The sequence below is a fragment of the Cebus imitator genome, unplaced genomic scaffold, assembly GCF_001604975.1.
Source record: "Cebus imitator isolate Cc_AM_T3 unplaced genomic scaffold, Cebus_imitator-1.0 Scaffold303, whole genome shotgun sequence".
In the NCBI taxonomy this organism is placed as follows: Eukaryota; Metazoa; Chordata; class Mammalia; order Primates; family Cebidae; genus Cebus; species Cebus imitator.
In genome coordinates this window covers 169391-189095 of record NW_016107618.1, presented here as the reverse complement: position 1 = coordinate 189095, position 19705 = coordinate 169391, and the positions used below count along the sequence as shown (strand labels likewise).

The following is a 19705-nucleotide window of genomic DNA, read 5'->3' as shown; positions in this document are numbered from 1 at the left end:
CCAATATAAATTAACTTTCGCCTTCCTTCAACCCTGTCCTATTTCTGAATAAAACACTGACAGTGCACTCTCAGCAATGGAATTTAGATATTAGGGAAAATTGAAAGTGTCATATAACATACTATAAGCCCTTGGAGGATAGTACTGATCCCAGTTGTCAACTGTATTCCATGAAGGATTGATCCTTCCTTCCTTCCTTCCTTCCTCCTTTCCTTCCTCCCTCCCTCCCTTTCTCCCTCCTTCCTTTTTTTCCTTCCTTACCTCACTCCCTCCTTCCCTCCTTCTCTTCCTCCTTCCTTTCTTTTGCAGAGACAGGGTCTCACTTTTACTCAGGCTGGAGTGCAATGATAAGACCAAAGCTCATTGTAACCTCAAATTCGTGGGCTCAAGTGATCCTTCTGCCTCACCCTCCCATGTAGCTGGGACTAGAGGTCATACGACCACAACTAGCTAAAAAAAAAAAATTTGTAGAGACAGGGTCTCACTGTGTTGCCCAGGCTGGTCTCAAGCTCTAGGGCTTAAGCCATCCACCCACTTTGGGTGCTGGAATTACAGGCATGAGCCACCACACCTGGCCTCAATGCCTTTCAACAGGCAGATAATGAAGAGCCCTATTACCCTCTTAAGCTCTTGGGAGAAACAGGGACAGGGGGAGAGCTACCAAATGATGGCCATTACTCAGGTGACCTTGCACATTAAGGAGGTTCTTGGACATGTGACCCCTTCTTGTCATTCTAAAGGCTTTTAGGTTGCTGGTTTTGAGAGAGTTCTGAAATCTATTAGACCACAGCAGGAGCCCCTTCCTGGCTTGTTTTGTTTTCTTTACATCCTTCTAGTGTTATCAATTAAAAGAACTAACGATTAAGGGTTGTGATCATTTGAGACTTCCACTCTGAATACTCAATATCCCGGAGTAGTTTCCCTCGTAGTAGAACTTTATATCTAAAACAGCAGCTACAACCAAAACAATAACAGAGATTTTCCATAAGAAAGAAAGAGACAGGTTGCAGAGCACTCACATCCTGTTTCAACATTAGTGTTAGAGTCTGACATAACTCTTTTTTCAAACGCCAGTAAGATCATGTACTCTTTGGACAATAATATCATGTAATACTTTGTCATGTGAGTAAGTCAATTTAATGCACAGGTGTACTGAAAAACAGCGCAGCGGCGAAAAAAAGGTGTATGAACCTACTATGACCTGGCATTAGGTTATATGCTTTCCTGTTATCAAATTTAAGGCTCAAAACAGTCTCCCATATTCTCATCTTACAGATGAGGACACCAATGCTTTATAAGACTTGCCCGAAAGACATTACCACTCCGAGTGTGCTGATGAATACTGAAAGCTCCTTCTCCAAATCCTTTAATTCCCACTCTAGACACTGGCAAACTCACTCTTCCTTGCTGACGGTAAGAAGGTACCTGTAAAAAGGCAGGAACTCCCAGGTCGCTGGCAGGGAAGTGGAAGGCTTTCTGGTTAAGGTCATTCACATAGAACCATCAGATTTCCAACAGCATATCCTGGTTGCAAAGTCCTATCTCTTCCAAGTGTTACCTAACTTGAAGGGAAACACTAGACCTCCTTGCTCTACTTGAGGTCAATTTGTAAAATTCGCCAAGTCAGCCAACAGCCTTCCAGGCAAGTTCCCACTAAACAGAGGGTGAATACCAGGCCCAAGCAACAGGGAAAATTAACTTGAATGACTGCTCTGTGTTTACAGGCTTCCCCGAACTAATGTTCTGTGTATCTGTCTGTAGCATGATTTTAAATACCTACAGAAGTTACAGGAAAATAAGTATCAGTTCACAAGTCTACTTTGTCACTTTGTTCTAAGATTATCATCTACTGAACAGATACAAAGTTAAAATGTTCCCCTCCAGTTACTTCTGAAGGAGCTTCTACCTGAATCTAAGAGCCAGGCCTATATTCTAAGCAGCAATGTACATCTCAGTCTCAGCAAAGTAAATGCCGTCTGGATTAGACACCCAGCTGCTAAACACCTCAGGCTTGCTCACAAGAGATCTGAGAGTGGCATCCAAGTATTTCCCTTATAACCAGAGACCCTTACACACATACTGTTGGTCTTGTAGACTAGAACATTGCTTTAAAAAACAACAGTAATAGGCTGGGTGTGGTGGCTCATGCCTGTAATCCCAGCACTTTGGGAGGCCAAGGTAGGTGGATCTCTTGAGCCCAGGAAATCAGCCTGGGCAACACAGTGAGACCTCATCTCATAAAAAAAGAAAATAAATAAACAAATGGAAAAACAAAAATCCAGTAATGATAAAAGGCAAGCTTATTCCGTTTAATGCAAACGCGCCCTCCTGGTGATGCATTAATCACTGACTGTTAAATACATAGCTTGATGTTTTGGTCTTCTTAAAATTTTTTAATTTGTTTTAGGTTTTCAAAAAATTATTTCAACTTTTATTTTAGATTCAGGGGTACACTTGCAAGTTTGTTACCTGGATACTTTTATTTTTAAGGGTAATTGTTTGCAAGGACTCAACTATTAGTTGTGAGGGTCATAATTTTAATGTGTGGCCCACACAGAAAGGGTGCTAACAATACACTTTGTATGCATTTTTCCTAGATACAGGACATGAGCAATCTTATTAGAGACAGGCAGAATCTGATATTCGGGAGAGTGTTAAAAAATATTCTTAATATTTTGAGGGGGTTGTGGCAGTGGCACACTGAGCTGCTTATTTTCATTCTGGCCCCCTGTTCCGATATCTCTCCTTTTTGAACATTCTTCCTCCATGTCTCCTACACATTTCCAGGTCCTTCTGTTTTTCCTGCCCTCACAACTGCACATCTGAACTACTGCAAAGAGACCTTAAGGTACCTCACCTGCTGCGTCAGCCCCTCTGACTATCCTGCTGGCCACTGCATGTTCTTCTTCCCAGAGCAGAGCTCTGATCCTGTCATTCCCTTCTCTAAAGAGCTCCCACGGCTTCCATGGCTTCCAGCAAACAGTTCATGCTCTCAGCCTGCCACCCAGCCTCCCTTCCCTGTCTCGCCCTCCACTTTTCTCCTTGTAAGCTCTATGTTGCAGCAAAAGCAAATGACTGTTTTCTGCACCTGCAGAATTCCATGCCTCCGTGTCTTCACTCAAAGTTCCCCTCTCAACCTGACTCAGCTCTATGGCACCCCTTCTGGAAAAATCTTTCCCCTTTGACTTCCCTAAGCTGGAAGTAATTTTTAGTTCCTTTCAACCATCACAATTCATCTGTATAAATATATTTATTTGAAATTATATTAGAGACCACATCATATTCATCTTTGTATCCATGGGTAGACAAAGAAACAGAAGCTGTAATAAACTTATTTTTCCAGAAGCCCAGAGGAATGACACTGGAAAACTAAACATCACTCTCCACTGAACCAGTGTGTCTTAAAGTATTTTCCAAAAGCCACCCCAGAGCTCAGGTGGAGCTCTGAGGCCCTCTGAGGCCCAGGGCTTGCTGCATTCCCACAGGAGCCCAGCCAACACAGTACACAGAACACTTTCTCCTGACATACCTCAGCCACTCCCCTCACCTCAGGGATTTGTCCACCCTGAGTTCAGAACTCCCCCAGAGTTACAATCATACCCTGAGAGAGAACCAAATGTACATGATATATCAGACATTTAAACTCAAGTCCTGAAGAGACTCATTTCTTCCCCAGAGTAAATCTCTAACGAAGAAGAAAAAAGATTATCTATTGCAGAAGACACAGGTTAAATTCTTTTTCCCCAAATACGTTTTTCTGAAAGTTACTGAACTCTAGCAGAACCAACCTCTACAGAGTTACACTGATTAAAAATGGCACTGACATAACATTTAACTGTTGCTTCCAAACTCAGTTATCAAGTGTTTCATAAATTTGACTAACTCATTAAAAATAAAAAATGTGGGAAGACAGTTTGGTCTGGTGGAGGGGACTCTGGAAGTCCAAGCCAGTCTCTCCACCCTCACTGAGTGTTCTTGGATTAGTTCTTAACTTCTGTAGGCCTCAGTTCCCGCCTCTGTAAAATTAGGATAATATTAGTACCCACCTCATCAGACTGCATAAGACTGAATGGATAATGTCTGTGAAACACTCAGCACAGAGCCTGCACTTAATAAGAACTAAACAATTATAGCAATGATAATAATAGCTATGACAATGAAACTACTGAGAACAGAGGCTCTGTTTATGGAAAGAGGTAGATTAGTTGGTACTTAAACACCAAGATATTCAGACTAGCTTCTCTTTGGGAAAGAGCAGAAGCAGTTTATACCAGTCTCCCATGCCAGTGTTAGATGTTATGTAAAGACCATTGCAAACAGCACTGAAAGGCCAAGAATGGCTGGAGAATAGCACACACACAGGTACAGCTGACTGCATGTGCACACACACATTCCCAGCACTGTGCAAGTTTGAGCCTGAGGTGCTTCTAGGGGCTTTTAAAGATTCCGTGCTGCTCTAATTGTTTAGTTAGCTAAAGCTGAGTGACCATGTGTCCCAGATTGTCCCAGACACTCAAGCCTTAAGCTACTTGTCCCAGCATCATTATTAACAGTGTGCCCTTTCATTCTCAAGGGGGTACTGATTTTGGACAATAATATAGATGATCACCGTATAAAACAAAACCATCCCTCTTTATATAAACTTCCCTGTTTCAAATCCAGTGGACTGTCTCAAAAAACAATACTGATACATTTCTAAAGCTCTTAGTCACAGTCTGCAAAGGAGCCTGAGGACCATAGACAACTGGATGTATGTTTGTAAACAGCATCAAAAGGGAATGAATGTGGTTTAACACAGAGAACACTACCAGCTATCAAGGATTTGTATTTAATTTTTACAAGTAAAAGTCAGTGTTGAAGAAAGAGAGCAAGCCCTGACAATCCGAGGTCATTTTTCCTTTTTGTTTCACAACACGGAGGCAGAAGTCACTAACTTTTAACTTCTTAGAAGGTTTCCTGAGGATCAATTCAATCAATGTATCGGGGCCCCAGTAAGCCCCAACATTGGCTTTATAGAGAGACAAATAGCTCTGTGAGTTCACAACATGCTGAAAATTTTCTTAACAAAAACCACACATTCTTTAATTGGCTTCGAAGTTAGACGAAGAAATAAGTTTTAATATTGACATTACATTGGATATTTTTCAAGAGTTCAGAAATATTGTCTGCTTAATCTCCCCTTAAGACCTCAGAAGCACTGTAAAGAGAGTTATGTTTATGAAAACATTAAAACTGATTTTTCCCAATGTTACAAGAACCATGTATCCTTATGCATTTGTAGTGTCCCCACTTTTTTTTCTTTACCCTTCGTCAGAACTTGTGTTTATACAAATCAGACAGAAACCAGATTCAACCAACAGCTAAAAATTATTTACTTATACATGCTTGGTTTAAAACATTCCGGTATCATACCACACCACACCGAAAAACATCACGACGTACTATGTGTAATGGAACCAGATAAATACGCTAAAGGGTATTAGTATTCGCTGTTACAAAATCATAATATCCCATGATACAAACAGCGAGATTGTATAACGTCCCCACATCGTTTTTTTAGAACTGGGGAGAAAAAAAAAAAAAGAGGTGGAGTGTAATACCCTGCTCCTTGGGTATGGACTAGCTTGTAATGAACAGAAAAATAGCAGAAGTGATGCTGGGTACCTTGAGAAAAACAGGTCATAAAAAAAAAAAAGAGGTGGAGAAACTCAGCAAAACAAAGTGGCAAGAAAAGTCGGGGGAGGGGCGCTAGAAGAGGAGGGGCGCTAGAAGAGAAGGGGCGGAGAAACACGACACCGAGGCGGTGATATCACCCACAGCCACGGCATGGAATTCAGAAAGTTAAGTGTCACCAAGCAATTTCGGTGCGGGCTCGCGGCGCGCCTGCACAGCGTGGCGGCGGCACCCCGGCTTGGATGCCGGAAGGGGGAGGGGAACGGCCTGACTGAGTTCGCTCGGGGGCAGCGGAGGGGAGGGCCGCCCGCTTCTCGGATGACGCGCGTTCGAGTCCCGGGTCGGGAGCCTCGTCCGTCGCCCGGCAATGATTTCATCTTTTCCGAATAGCGGCCGTCTTGGGCCGCAGCTGCCAAGTGCCTGGTCCGGCCCCGTGCGCTGCGCCCAGGGACCTACCCGGACGCGGCCGCGGGCGCAGAGGCAGCGGAAGGGAAAGGCTGGCGGCCGGAGAGGGGATCGGGGTGGCAGAACTGGGCTAGGGGATTGCTCCGTGGAGTCCGCCGGCCTCAAAGGGCTGCCCTGCGGACTGCACCCACCCTCCGCGCCCGAAAGGGGAAAGGCCAGAGCTCAGGGCAGGTTTCGCAACTCCGAGGGCGGATGCAGGCTGTGGCCGGGCGGGATGGGGCGGCCGTGCCTTTCCAGCGCCCCCAGCCTGGCGGAGCCCCATTCTCGGCCTGCGCCCCGCCGCGCAGTGCGCGCTCCCGGCGGCGTGACCGTGGCTGTCGGGCCCCCGCTCTAGCCGGGCAGCCGGCCACCCGTGTAGGGGACAGTGGCGGCCTCGGGGCCCGGCGCCGCGCCGCTCGCTGCCCGCCGCTCCTTCCGCGCTCCGGGCCCTCTGCACACCCTCCCCGGGCCCTGGAGAAATGCTTGTACCTTCCACCGCCTCCTCCACCATCTCGTCGTCGCTATCCATGGCGGCTGGGGAACCTGCCCAGCTCGGGGCTGCGCGGCTGCCTCCCGTCCCTCTGGGTGCTCCCGGCGGCTGAGCGAGCTCTGGGGCTCGCGAGTTTGGAGGAGGAGGAAGAGGAGGAGCAGTCGGGGCTGGCTCGCGCTGCCTCCCCCTACAACCTTTTCAATTCCTTGGCCTTCAGCTTCTGCGGCAGCAGCCGTCCCCCCTCCCTTCGCCCACTTGCCCCTCGCCTCGGAGGCTCTGGGGTGCCGCCTTGGCCGCCGCCGCCGCTGCAACTTTGTCCTGTAATACCCCCTCTTTGTTATCGAGCAGCTGATCCGCTGACATCACCCAGCGCCGGTGCGCTCCCTCCCTCGCTGATTGACAGTTCCCTGTCCCTTTCCTGAAGTAAGGCTCCTTAAAACGAAAGGCGCTCCGAGGCCGCGCGTATTCCGCGTCCGGGCCAACCCCCCTCCGGCCCGTCAGCGTTTCTCGTTTGCTTAGGTGCGGGTTGGCTCGCCCCGAGCGCGCCACGCGGTTCTGGGCGCCGCGGGCTTCTCGCGGACACTTGGACCGCCCATGGGGGCTCCCAGCTCCCGACCTCCGGTTGTGCCGGGAGCACCTTGAAAGTCCGCCGTGCACTGTCTGTGCCCCACAACCTCCAAAGTGGCAGGGAAACTAAGGAAGCGTTTCTGCCGCTCTGGCGCCTGGACTTCCTCTCACCCTCGCCCTCGCTTCACCCCGTTCGCCACCGGGAGCTGCACGAGTGCGGCACGCACAGGAGCGCAGGTGTCCTCGCGGTCCCGCATCACATCCGCAAGACGATTTCCCAGGCTCGGGAGCTGTTCTCTGGCCCGGATTCCGCAGGGTGACGGGTCCACCACAGCGCCCCCAGTCCCCTCCCTCCTTCGGGTCGCCAGGCTCTCGGGTGATTCAGAAATTCATCAAATCCAAATGGCAGCGGGCTCTTTGTCAGGCAGGAAACAAACCGCACCGAAGGCTCGGCAGGTCCCTCCTCGCGGCTGTGGTCGTGGAAAAGGAGCCGCCGAGTGGAGCTAACTAGGAAGGAAGGACCCTCCGTCTGGCGCGCCTCCTTCCAGCGCCTCCCGCCCTCTACGTGTGATGTCCCCAGCTGTCTCCCTGTTTCTCCAAGTGCCAGCCACTTCACAGATTCAGGCGTCGTCAAGTGGAGAAAACCACTGGGCACCCGGCTTCCGGCCCAGCCACTTAGTGTCATGATGGCGCTGCCTCTTACAGGTGGCGGTAAAGGGCGCCTGTAAATAGCCGATTAAACAGATGCAAATGTACACAATGTACCGTGGAATTACCGGGTGCCGCTCTGGGCACCTGCCAAGAACAGCTACTGCATGGAGGGGAGGATGGAGCAAAACAAAAAAAAGTAGTTCCATTTTGTTTTCTGAACAATGAATGAGACTTTGGGGATTTCAAAATACTTCCAGCGCCCGGGAGACTACTCCTTGCTTTTGGCTCTGTGCTTAAACAGTAGATATTTTTATAAAGTATTGCCGGCTTCTTTTTTAAAGTCAGCTTTTCCTCTATGAAAAAGAGAACGATTCTAGGGCATTAGACCCACATACTTCCAGGAATGTCAGCCCCTTTGATTGTTTTAGGTGGGAGAGCCCTGGACCAGAAGTTAGGAGACTTGAGTCCTGGCGCTACTCACCTGCAAAGGTGTCTTGGGAGCTTAGCCAGGCAGCCTGAATTCCTCCAGATTAGAGGTTTAGGCTGTTGACATAAGGTCCTTTGGGCTTAGGCTAGACCACTCTGAGGCTTTTCTGGTTCAAGCAAGACACCCTCTAGCTTAGTCTAGACCTCTCTGAAGTCTCCTGGCTTAGGTCTGACTTCCTTAAAGTCCTCCAGCGCAGATACTGGGAGTCCAAGGCTAAACGGAGGTGTTCCTGCAGTGGATGATGAAAGAGCCACTTTAGGTTACATCATTTTCAAACACGAACCACGGAAACAGGATTTCATATCTGATTTTTTAAAAGCCATCATTTACTGAGCTCAGTCACTCGCTGGTTTTGAATTATATGATTTTTTTTCTTATTTTCCCTTTTTACATATCACCTCCTCCTTTGCATATTATACTGGTGCACTAGAACATACCAAGTACTCATCTTCCCCAGTTTCCAGTTGATGTTCAGGGGCAAAAACGATGCTGAAAGCTCAAGGAAGCGGCAACAAGACTTTATTCTCTTACTCAAGAGGAGTGAGGTAGGGCTGGGAGGCTGGAAGAAATCTCCTCTCAAGACAGATGGAAGACACAGGTTCATAGTGGGTGGGTATGAGGAGGGGTGAGGGAGAGGGGAGGAATCAAGTTGCAAGTGTCTAACTGCCCCCTTAGTGCTGCGAGGTTTTCCCAGCCTGTACTAAGCACCCAAACTGTCAAGCACTCCTTTTCTACCTACTACCTTGAGAACACCTGAAACCCTGCCCATGGCCCCCATTGGTGAAGCAGGGGTCCTCTGGACCTGCAGGAGGCAGGGACAGGAAATGAGCAGGGTCTTTCTAGCAGACTCAGTAGTGATGAGGGGTGAAAACTACCAGAGAACCTTCACCAGATCTGCACATGAGGCAGGCGGCAGCAGGGACACAGTCCCATCCCTTTTCCCCCATCATTCATTCCTGCTGGCTCTGGGCCCAAAGCTGGGGCAAAATGTTTTTATGACTTTCTTAAGATCCACTTGTATCTTTACAAATCATGTTGTGTATGTTTCAAGTCTCCTTCTCTAGACCGACTGATTCTTATTTATGGTCCTAGAACACAACACAGTGCCTGGTACAGAATGTGGGTTAAGCATTGTCAGCAATGATTTTGCAGATAGGAATATTCTGTTTTATATAAACAGTGCTGAGTATTTCTCACAGACTGGATTCTTCTCCTGTGTTTTGGCAAAGTGCTTTGTTTCAGTTCAAATCTGAAGAGCATTTTTGAGTTGTTCCACTTTCCCACATCGACTGGCCCCAAATCTGCTTCCATCACATTCTTTCCCACAGTTTGCTTCATTGAGAGCTGATTTCATAAACCCTCTTTCTACTTGGCTCTCTACCAGTTTCCCCTGTCGTACTCTTTCCCCACCAATGTGGTCATGGGCTAGAAAATCAATACAACTCTTAATCACAAACAATGTGCAGCAGCAGCAGCACTGTGGCTCAGCTCCTAACTTGGCAGATCCCAGTGACGCGGAACAAGCTCTACCAGGGAGGAATGCGACTGCACAGGACATCCAGCATCTAGGCCGGGTGAGACTTGCTTTCATGTTCACACTGAGGAGTGACTTTTATTTTTCCTGTCTCTGCTTCTCTGGTCTTGAATCAGGAGGAGGGATGACCTTTTTTTTTTTTTTTTTTTTTTTTTTGGGGGGGGCTTTTTTTTTTTTTTTTTTTTTTTTTTTTTGAGTTGGGAGTCTTGCTCTGTCGCCCAGGCTGAAGTACAATGGCTCGAGCTCGACTCACTGCAACCTCTGCCTCCCAGGTTCAAGTGATTCTCCTGCCTGAGCCTCCCAAGTAGCTGCGACTACAGGCACTTGCCACCATGTCTAGCTAATTTTTGTATTTTTGGTAGAGACGGAGTTTCACTGTGTTAGCCAGAATGGCCTCCATCTGACCTTGCGATCCACCTGTCTCAGCCTCCCAAAGTACTGGATTACACAGGCATGAGCCACTGCGCCCGGCCTGGGGCGACTTTTCTAAGCTGCTCTGGCTTAGTTTCCATTGTCTCCATGGCTATATTCCTTCTCTTCATACCCAGCTTGGGAAACATAAGTCCCTCTTCCACTGCAGCAAGCAGTCAAAATACTGAGTTAATTTTATTCATTCTACCACCCCTGTCTTTCCCGGGAGAAGGCTGGTGCTTACATACAAGACTGATATAACTTTTGCAATAAATATATTTTTACAAGCTTCTTGTATTTTATGCACCTTCCTACATTTAGGGGAAACAATTCTGTCAATTCGCTGCTTTGCATGCTAAGCAAATTGTGAAGCAAGTAGTGAATGTGGAACTTGTGTGGGATTCACTACTGTTGGCTGTTACTGATTCCTCATCCTGCCCGCTGGCAGGGAATGGAGGGGCCCAACAGTCTTCTGGGTCTCAATGTGTTTGGGAGGGAGGAGCCTCTAAGACCTCAGTGGTAGGAAGTCGCATCAGAGCCTCTCCAGGTGCCCTGGTGGCTTTATGGTTGGTGGCCTAGCTCTGGTTTCCACCACTTGCTTATATCGCGGGCAGGAAGACAAGGATAGAATGAAGGAACTCTTAAATAATCATCAAGTCTCATTTTGGCACTGCTCACTCCTTAACAAGATTTTTTTTCCCCACCAAATTAGCCAGTTTGATTGAGTTTTCACTTTGTTTTGGTTCCACCAAGAGCTAGCCAAGCAACTGGGCAATTCAGTTCTCGGGGGCCTTCGTTTTCCCATCTGTAAATAAGGAGTTGGGCTACATAAATTCAAACCTCAAACCTTCTCTGTCCACCTTTTCTGGGGAAAAGGTAAATAGAGCCTGAGGAGTCCCAGGGAAAGGCACAGAAAAAGGAAATGGGAAGAAGAAGCCAGGGCAACTCTAGCGAACTGAGTATTCAAGTCCTCTCACCGTAATGGCTCTATCTGGGCAGGGGGGGTGAGGGGAGAACTTTTATCTTGACATCAGGGAGGGAAGCATGGAAGTTTTAGGAGAACCAAAGTTCCTGGATTCTGAATCACTGAGTCACTAATCAAGTGGCTAACTAACTGTGTTAGTGACAATTGCAGAAGCTGGTGGGAGGGACTGGGAGAGGAGTATCGAGGAGGAGACGGGTGGGGGAGGAGATGAGGATGAAAGGGAAGCGTTTGCAGCTTGTGGAGCATTGGGAAGAGCAGGGACATCAAGGGCACCAAATAAAGGTCCAGGGAGCAAAGAAAGAAATGGAGAAAATTTATTCTGCTGGAAATAGACATGACTGCAGTCAGGAAGAAGACTTACGGATTCAGGGTGACCTGATTTGATTACAGCAACGGGAAGTGCAGGAGAGAGAGGGCAGAATAACCTGACCTAAGGAAGTAAATTAAATAATAGAGAAGACACCACAGTTGCCATGGTATTAAAATACCTCATGGCGCATTAAGCTTCCTCTTTCGCTTGATTCTTGTTCTTGCAACATGTTAATGTCATTGCAGTATATCCAGATAAACTAAATTTAGACTTTCTGGGGCAGGGGGAAGGGAAGATGCAGCCCAGATCTCCCTGTTTGGGTCGACTCTGGCCCAATATTGTTCCTTCACAAAGTGCTTGGGGTTTTTTGCCTTATGGGATATGAAAACTCTTATGTCAGGCTTGGGCCTGGTGAAGCTGCTGAGTGAAATGATTAAAAAAAAAAAATGAGGCCAGGCATAGTGGCGCATGCCTGTCTGTAATCCCAGCACTTTGGGAGACCAAGGCGAGTGGATCGCCTGAGGTCAGGAGTTCGATACCAGCCTGGCCAACATGATGAAATGCCATCTCTACTAAAAATACAGAAATTAAAAAATACAAAAATTGGTGTTGCACACCTGTAGTTCTAGTTACTCGGGAGGCTGAGGGAGGAGAATCTCTTAAACCCAGAAGGCGAAGGTTGCAATGAGCCGAGATCACATCACTGCACTCCAACCTGGGCCACAGAGTAAGACTCCATCTCAAAGAAAAAAGAAAAAAAGAAAAAAAAAGAAAGAAAAATTGGAAATAGTTTTCAAAGGGGTGTCTGTTTTAGAAATTACTTCAGAAAAACAATAGCATTGCAGAAATTTGAAAAATAAAGACAACCACCAACAAAACCAAATGTGTTTTCTTCGATATTATTTTCTTTAATTGCTTTTGAAAATTTATTTTACTGGGCTATAATTAAGATTATTGGGTTCTGTGATTGGTCCTCTGCAAAAGAAGACATTGCAGAGGACAGGTACATGGTATACTCTTTTGACACTACCATACCCAAGATGAACAGAGGAGTGTTTCCAGCTGACCAATTTACTACAAATGCCACAACATTCGTCAAAGGTCAGCTCTTGACCTTCCTCAAAGGGACTCACATTAACCAGACCCCCAGAGACTGAGGTGTATGCCTGAATTATGATGGACAGATTAGAATATTCACAATGTCAGGGCAAAAAGTCTCTCTGCGTAAATAAATGCACTTGAGAAGACAAATTCCATCCAAAAGTTTGCTTAGTTAACTGGAGTAGAATGAATGACAGTTGTGTGGTCTACAAGACAAATACTCTTGACACAGTGTTCTGAAAGAATGAGGCTGCCACCCATCCACTCGCCCCTGCATAGATGACCCTGTGGCTTCTAAGGCTTCAAGCTTCTTTCTCTGTGCTCTGGTTTCTTCAAACCTGTTTCTCCACACAGCGTCCTATACAGCCCCCTAGGCAGATTTACACTTTCTAAGTCATAATCGCATTCTCTATCTTCCTGGCATTACAGCCAAGTCACTTTAATGGGAATTTGAGGTAATCCTCAAACTTTTCAGTCACACATTGGGTCACTCTGTTGATTTATGCCCACTGAACTTTAGCCAAATCCATTGGGTATGCAGATTTTGGTAATCTAACTTCTGAGCACAACCTGGTTCTCAGGTTCTTGGGGAAGCACCTCATTTCTGCTTCATGAACCATCAACAGTGGCCTAACCTTCTTAGGCTACCACGGATTTCTGAAAAATAAACCAGACATATTAAGACCCATGTGGCCTGTCCTGTGATAGAGCCGTCCACATTTCCCTGGGCACTCAACCTCAAAGATATTTTTCTTCTGTGCAGGAGTGGAGAGGTTAGTTCTTTGCTGTGATGACTTAGGCAATGGAATGGCACCTTGAGGATACAGATGCCATCTATTATAACATAGATGGAAGGTGCAAAGTGTCCTCTTCATTGTCCAAATGAGACACTGAATTTGAATCCAATATCCAGAAATGAAAATATCCATGTGGTCCTCCTGACTCAGTCACAAACAAAGACAGGTTGATTAAAGTGTTTCTGGGAGCTGGCGTTGAAATGACAGCCCTCGAGCTACAGGCAGCCCTCACCTGGAGGGGCATGATGCTAAGCCATCCCTTTCTCTATGTATTTGCGGGAACCCTGTCTTGCAGTCAGACTCTTTGGATCTGAAGTGTCCTTTTAGGTCATTTAAGGTCTTATTGATCCTCCTTGCTGAGTCCATAGATTAATTCCTAGGAAAAGATGCTGTGGCCAACTTTTGGAATGTCTTTCAGACAACTTTAAAGAGCCCTGCTCAAATGCTCCAGTGCTCAAGATAGAGGAACTAAAAGCAGCCCTATTGTATGCCTTATACTGTCTCCTTGGAGAAAAATGCCAGTTGAACAGCCCTGCAGTGAGAGTAGGTCTTCTGCAAGTTTTAAGCATCACTTCCCAACCTGGCACGTGAGGAATGCCTCAAGTCTGAGATAGCATGAGTTCTTCAGCAGAGCAGGAAGCCTGATTACTACTCAGCTATAAAGTCTTGGCACCTCCACCTGGCCTGTGCATCCTCCCCTGTGCTCTCCCCCAAGAGGGTGTGGCAAAGGTTGTGATTTGAACCATGTCAGGTTCACTTGCAGTTGTAGACGAGGTAAGAGAGAGGGGCAAGTCAATTCTTTCTCCCTTCCCACCAATCCTATAGAATTTGAAATATCTGCAACTAACTTTCCTTAATATTTCCTAATAGTCCTTCTGAAAATGTACATTGAGAATTGTGAGGTTGGTTATATCCAAGTACAGTCATCTAGTTTATAGGCTCATTTGCATCTAAGGAGCTATTTTTATTGCTGTCATATACCTTTCAAGTATTTGTAAAGGTTTATTCTGAATGGAAAGTAGTTTGGCATCTCTGATCTCATTAGCATCTCGCAATAATTCATTCACAAGACCAGAGACATTTAAGGACTCACCCAGGATCCCGCAGCTGAAATATGGCCAAACGAGGCTCAAATCAGGGCCTATTAGGTCTTCGGCCATACCTCACACTTCATGCAGAACAGCAAGACTCTTCAGAGGGTGGACAGCAGAGGCCAGGGGTGAAATGACAAGAGGTGGCATTTAGAGACAGTCTGCTGTTTCCCAGGAGACTGAGTCACATCATTGTATTTCATCCTGAAAATGACCTTATGGAATATGATCTCCATTTATAGATGAGGGAATCCAAGACTGTGAGTTCAAATAACTTGTCTGGAGTCACATAACTAGTGAGAGTGGGATTGAAATCAGAGCCGCACAAACCATGAAAAGGCACAGATAGAGGAAATGGAAGTACTGTAACAGGACAGCTGTGGAGAAACAATTCTAGAAGATTATTGAGTAAAGGAACAGTTCTTAAAGAAGTTCTACATCAATTTTATGGTGCCATACAAGATGGACTTATGGGGTGTATTAACCCGTTCTCACATTGCTATAAAGAAATACCCAAGACCAGGTAATTTAGAAAGAAAAGAGATTTAATTGGCTCACGGTTCTGCAGGTTGTACAGCGAGCATGATGGCATCTGTTCAGCTTCTGGGGAGGCCTCAGAAAACTTACAATCATGGCAGAAGGTGAAGGAGGCGCAGGCAGTCACATGGACAGAGCAGGAACAAGAGAGAAGCAGAAGGTGCCAGACACTTTGAAACGACCACATCTTTTTTTTTTTTTTTTTTTTTGAGACAGAGCCTTGCTCTGTCACCAGGCTAGAGTACAGTGGCATGATCACTGACTGTAACCTCCGCCTCCCGGGTTCTCAGCTTTCCGAGCAGCTGGTACTACAGGTGTATTCCACCACACCCAGCTAATTTTTTGTATTTTTAGTAGATACGGTGTTTCACCGTGTTGGCCAGGATGATCTTGATCTCTTGACCTTGTGATCCGCCTGCCTTGGCCTCCCAAAGTGCTGAGATTACAGGCATGAGCCACTGCGCCTAGCCACGACCACATCTCTTGAAAACTCACTATCGTGAGGACAGCACCACAATTAGCACCAAGGGGATGGTGCTAAACCATTCATAAGAAATCCACCCCCATGAGTCAACCACTTCCCACCAGACCCCACCTCCAATGTTGGGGGTTATATTTCAACCTGAGATTTGGGAGGGGACTACATCACAGGGGAAATGACAAAATCACAAAAGCATATACATGGCTGGCCTCTAATGGCAGAAGAGAGCTTTGGCCTTGTCTCTAGGGGTATGCTCTTGTGGATGTGTCCCAAGTGACCCCTCCCTCCCCCATATAAGAGATGATATACTTCTTTTGTTCAAGTTGCCCAGTTGTTTGTTTTTCTGGTTCTGGTGGCTGAGTGGAGGGTAGAGATTCCTTCTGCAGCAGATGTGCTATCCTTCACAGTGCCTAGCATGCTGCTGGACGTACAGGTGTCCAGGAGATTTGGCAAGCATATTGCCAGGAATAACTGTTTTACCATTGGGGGCACACTGCAGACAAGCCATTGTGAGCAGGCTGGCTGACCATGGCTAAGGGTGACCATCTTAGGAGCTAGTTACAGCTGACAGATGACTTTTGAGCTGTGGACATAGAAAGATGCTTTTTGAAGAACTTCATTAATTTTTATTTATTTTTGAGACAGAACTTGCTCTTGTTGCCAAGGATGGAGTGCAATGGTGAGGTCTTGGCCCACTGCAATGTCTGCCTCCCAGGTTCAAGTGATTTTCCTGCCTCAGCCTCCCAAGTAGCTGGGATTACAGATGTCTGCCACCATGCCCGGCTGATTTTTTTTTATTTTTTTTTATTATTTTTTTATTTTTAGTAGAGATGAGGTTTCATCACGTTGGCCAGGTTGGTCTCAAACTCCTGACCTCAGGTGACCCAACTGCCTGGGCCTTGAATCCCAAAGTGCTGGGAATTCAAGTCAGATCACATTAAGGCTTTGCCCTGCTTAAAGCCTTGCAGCGTAGCCAGGCGAGGTGGCTCACACCTGTAATCCTAGCACTTTGCGAGGCTGCTTTGTTCTATCCTACCTCAGGGCCTTTGCACTCACCATTCCACCTTACCTGGGATTCCCTCACCCTATCTTCTGTTAGCTGTTTTTTGGTCTTAGCATAAAAGTCACCTCCTCAAAGACGCCTTCCCTGACCACCCAACCAAGGGTAGCTACCCAGACGCACTTTTATTGAATACTTCTCTGGTTTAATACTTCCCTTGCTTAATTTTCATCATAGCGTTTGTCACCACCTTACACGTTCTTGTTTACCTGTTTTATTCTGTTACGTAGTCTCCATTTCTCCACAGACCTTGTTTGTCATGTCAGAGCTGTCTGGGCACATCCAGAACCATGTCTAGCACATTGCAGATGCTCCAGACATAGGTGTTAAATCCTTTAGTTAATTAATTAGATTATCTTTGTCAAGTGACTGAACGGTTTAATCACCTCCCACCACCATCGTAGAGGGCTGGTGTTTTTCTAAGGAGGCAGAGGGCAATTATGTCACTTTATTTCTATAGACTCCACCCTCCACCACTATCCCCAATTAGAAAGAGGATGATTTAAAAAGGAAAAAGAAGGCTAGGCATGGTGGCTCACACCTGTAATCCCAGCACTTTGGGAGGCTGAGGCGGGCAGATCACCTGAGGTCAGGAGTTCGAGAATAGCCCGGCAAACATGGTGAAACCCCATTTCTACTAAAAATACAGAAATTAGCCAGGTCTGGTAGCATGTGCCCATAACATCAGCTACTCAGGAGGCTGAGGCAGGAGAATCGCTTGAAACAGGGAGGTGGAGGTTGCAGTGAGCTGAGAGCATGCCATTGCACTCCAGCCTGGGCAACAGAGCAAGACTTCATCTAAAAAAAAAAAAAAAAAAAAAAAAAACATCTGTTTCTCATGAGCCTTCGGATGTGGCTGGATTCTTACCTTTCCATCCCAGATTGCATTTGTTGTTGTTTTTAAGGCTGCCCAGATTTGAAAAGAGAACCTTTGCAGGCTTGAATTCTGATATAGGAGGCAGGACAGGCAGGCCCCACTCTACAAAGAGGTTGTGTTCGGAAAGTTTCTTTGTGTATGTTGTTTGTTTCCAACACAGAATGCATTTTTCACTGGAAACAATGTTCCCAGACTAGCCCACAAAAGCCTATTTAACCCACTATGCTAAGTAGAAAACAAAATGCACTGAAATTCTAGGAAATACAACAGGGAAAATGAGGAAGAAATACAATTTAAGTGTTTAAGTGTTTATGCTGAGTATTAGTGCTTGGTGAAAAGCAGCTTCCAACAAAGAAGAGTGAAGCAGCAGAGGTCAGGGGTGTGGAAGATTCCGGGAGCGGAGTGGAAGCCCAGCCGTTATGGCCAAGCTGCAGCTCTACATCAGACAGGGCTGTGGACCCAAGCTGAGCTTGTCCTGGAGCAGCTGGGCCTGGGCCGGTCTGAGTATTCCTGCAGATTCCTGCAGATCCACACCACACAGAGGGCAGGCGGGGCTGACGCAGACACTTCTCCCCAGTGAATTCTGGAGGCTGGAGTCAACCTATAGGAATTCTTCCATGAAGCCAAAATTGGAGTATATGACAGGGGTGGCTCCCGGGCCTCATGGAGTTCCTCAGAGAGCTTCTGCCTCCTGGGCGATGTGAGTATAAACATGATACTACATCTTAAAAAAATAATGTGCTCAGTTTTGGTTTAATCGGTGTTTACTACAAGGTAATTTCAGACATCCCCCCCCTCATATTTGATCTTTGTGCTGCTACTTTGAGGCTCCCCGAAAGTTGGGGCCATTTCCTTATAGGGGAGGTCTTCTCATGTGCTTCCAGAATTCGAAATTTCTCCTATTTTGAATAAGAAAGTATTCTATTTGGGAAAGATCTGTTATCCCGAAATCGAGCCTAATTTTGGATGCTTGTAGAAAGAGTACCCCAGCAGAACTGGTAAAGAAGGAAGCAAAGAAATTGAAGACACAGGAATTATTCTTGCAAAGAGTACTTCACAATTGTTAAATATTTTATGTCAAGTAAATGAACTCCTAAAGATCACTTAAAAGCAATAGCAGTAAATAGTTATATTTTAGATGTCAAATCTAAATTTAGAGGACAAATTACAAAATGGGGTAACATTTCCAACAAGAGTTCTTAGGAAATTTTAAGTGCTTAGGCAGGAAAAAGAGTATGCTCTTGAAAATTATACGGGATGATTCCAGAAGGGGCTCTAGTGATGAGGAAGACATTAATGTCAAAGATGTATGTGAAGAGTTTGAACAAAATTATTTCATGAAATGTGAGATTGGAGATAGCAATATTTCTATGCATGTGACAAAATTACACTTGTACCTCATAAATTTATACAAATGTTTAAAAAGCTATATTTCTTTTCTTTTTTCTTTTTCTTTTTTTTGAGACGGTGCCTTAACTGCGGCGCCCAGGCTGGAGTGCAATGGCAAGATCTCTGCTCACCGCAACCTCCACCTCCCCGTTTCAAGCGTTTCTCCTGCCTCAGCCTCCTGAGTAGCTGAGATTACAGGGACACATCACCACATCCAGCTAATTTTTGTATTTTTAGTAGAGATGGGGTTTTGCCATGTTGGCCAGGCTGGTCTGGAACTCCTGACCTCGGGTGATCTGCCTGCCTTGATTTCCCAAAGTGCTAGCATTACAGGCATGAGTCGCCGTGCCCGGCCTAAAAAGCTGTATTTCTTAAGGTATTGTTTTATGTAATGTGCCATTTAGATATGTGTGCAACCACAGAAGGATAAAGATTACATGCTCTCACTCCTGTAAGCTCACAGAAGCAAAGAGTAGAATAGTGGGAGAATAGAGAGAGATTGATTAACATACAAAATTACAGCTAGAGGTCAGGCGAGGTGGCTCACGCCTGTAACCCCAGCACTTTGGAAGGCCAAGGTGGGTGGATCACTTAAGGTCAGGAGTTCGAGACCAGCCTGGCCAACATGGCGAAACCCCATCTCTACTGAAAATACAAAAATTAGCCAAGTTTGATGACACACACTTGTAATCCCAACTACCTGGGACGCTGAGGCAGGAGAATCGCTTGAACCCGGCAGGCAGAGGTTGCTGTGAGCTGAGATCAGGCACTCCAGCCTGAGCAACAGAATGAGACCCTGTCTCAAAAAAAAAATAATTAA

The 19705-nt window shown here is 46.1% G+C and overlaps 1 protein-coding gene across 1 annotated transcript in view; it reads right to left on the bottom strand.

Annotated features, from left to right (window-relative positions):
• SETD7 (SET domain containing 7, histone lysine methyltransferase) overlaps positions 1-7097 on the bottom strand; it is a 52959-nt gene extending 45862 nt beyond the window's left edge. Inside the window, exon 1 of the mRNA XM_017502862.2 lies at positions 6607-7097. Within this exon, the coding sequence (XP_017358351.1) occupies positions 6607-6646 (40 nt within the window). The 5' untranslated portion in view covers positions 6647-7097. The remainder of the gene's footprint in view (positions 1-6606) is intronic.
• Between the last annotated feature and the right edge of the window lie 12608 nt (positions 7098-19705).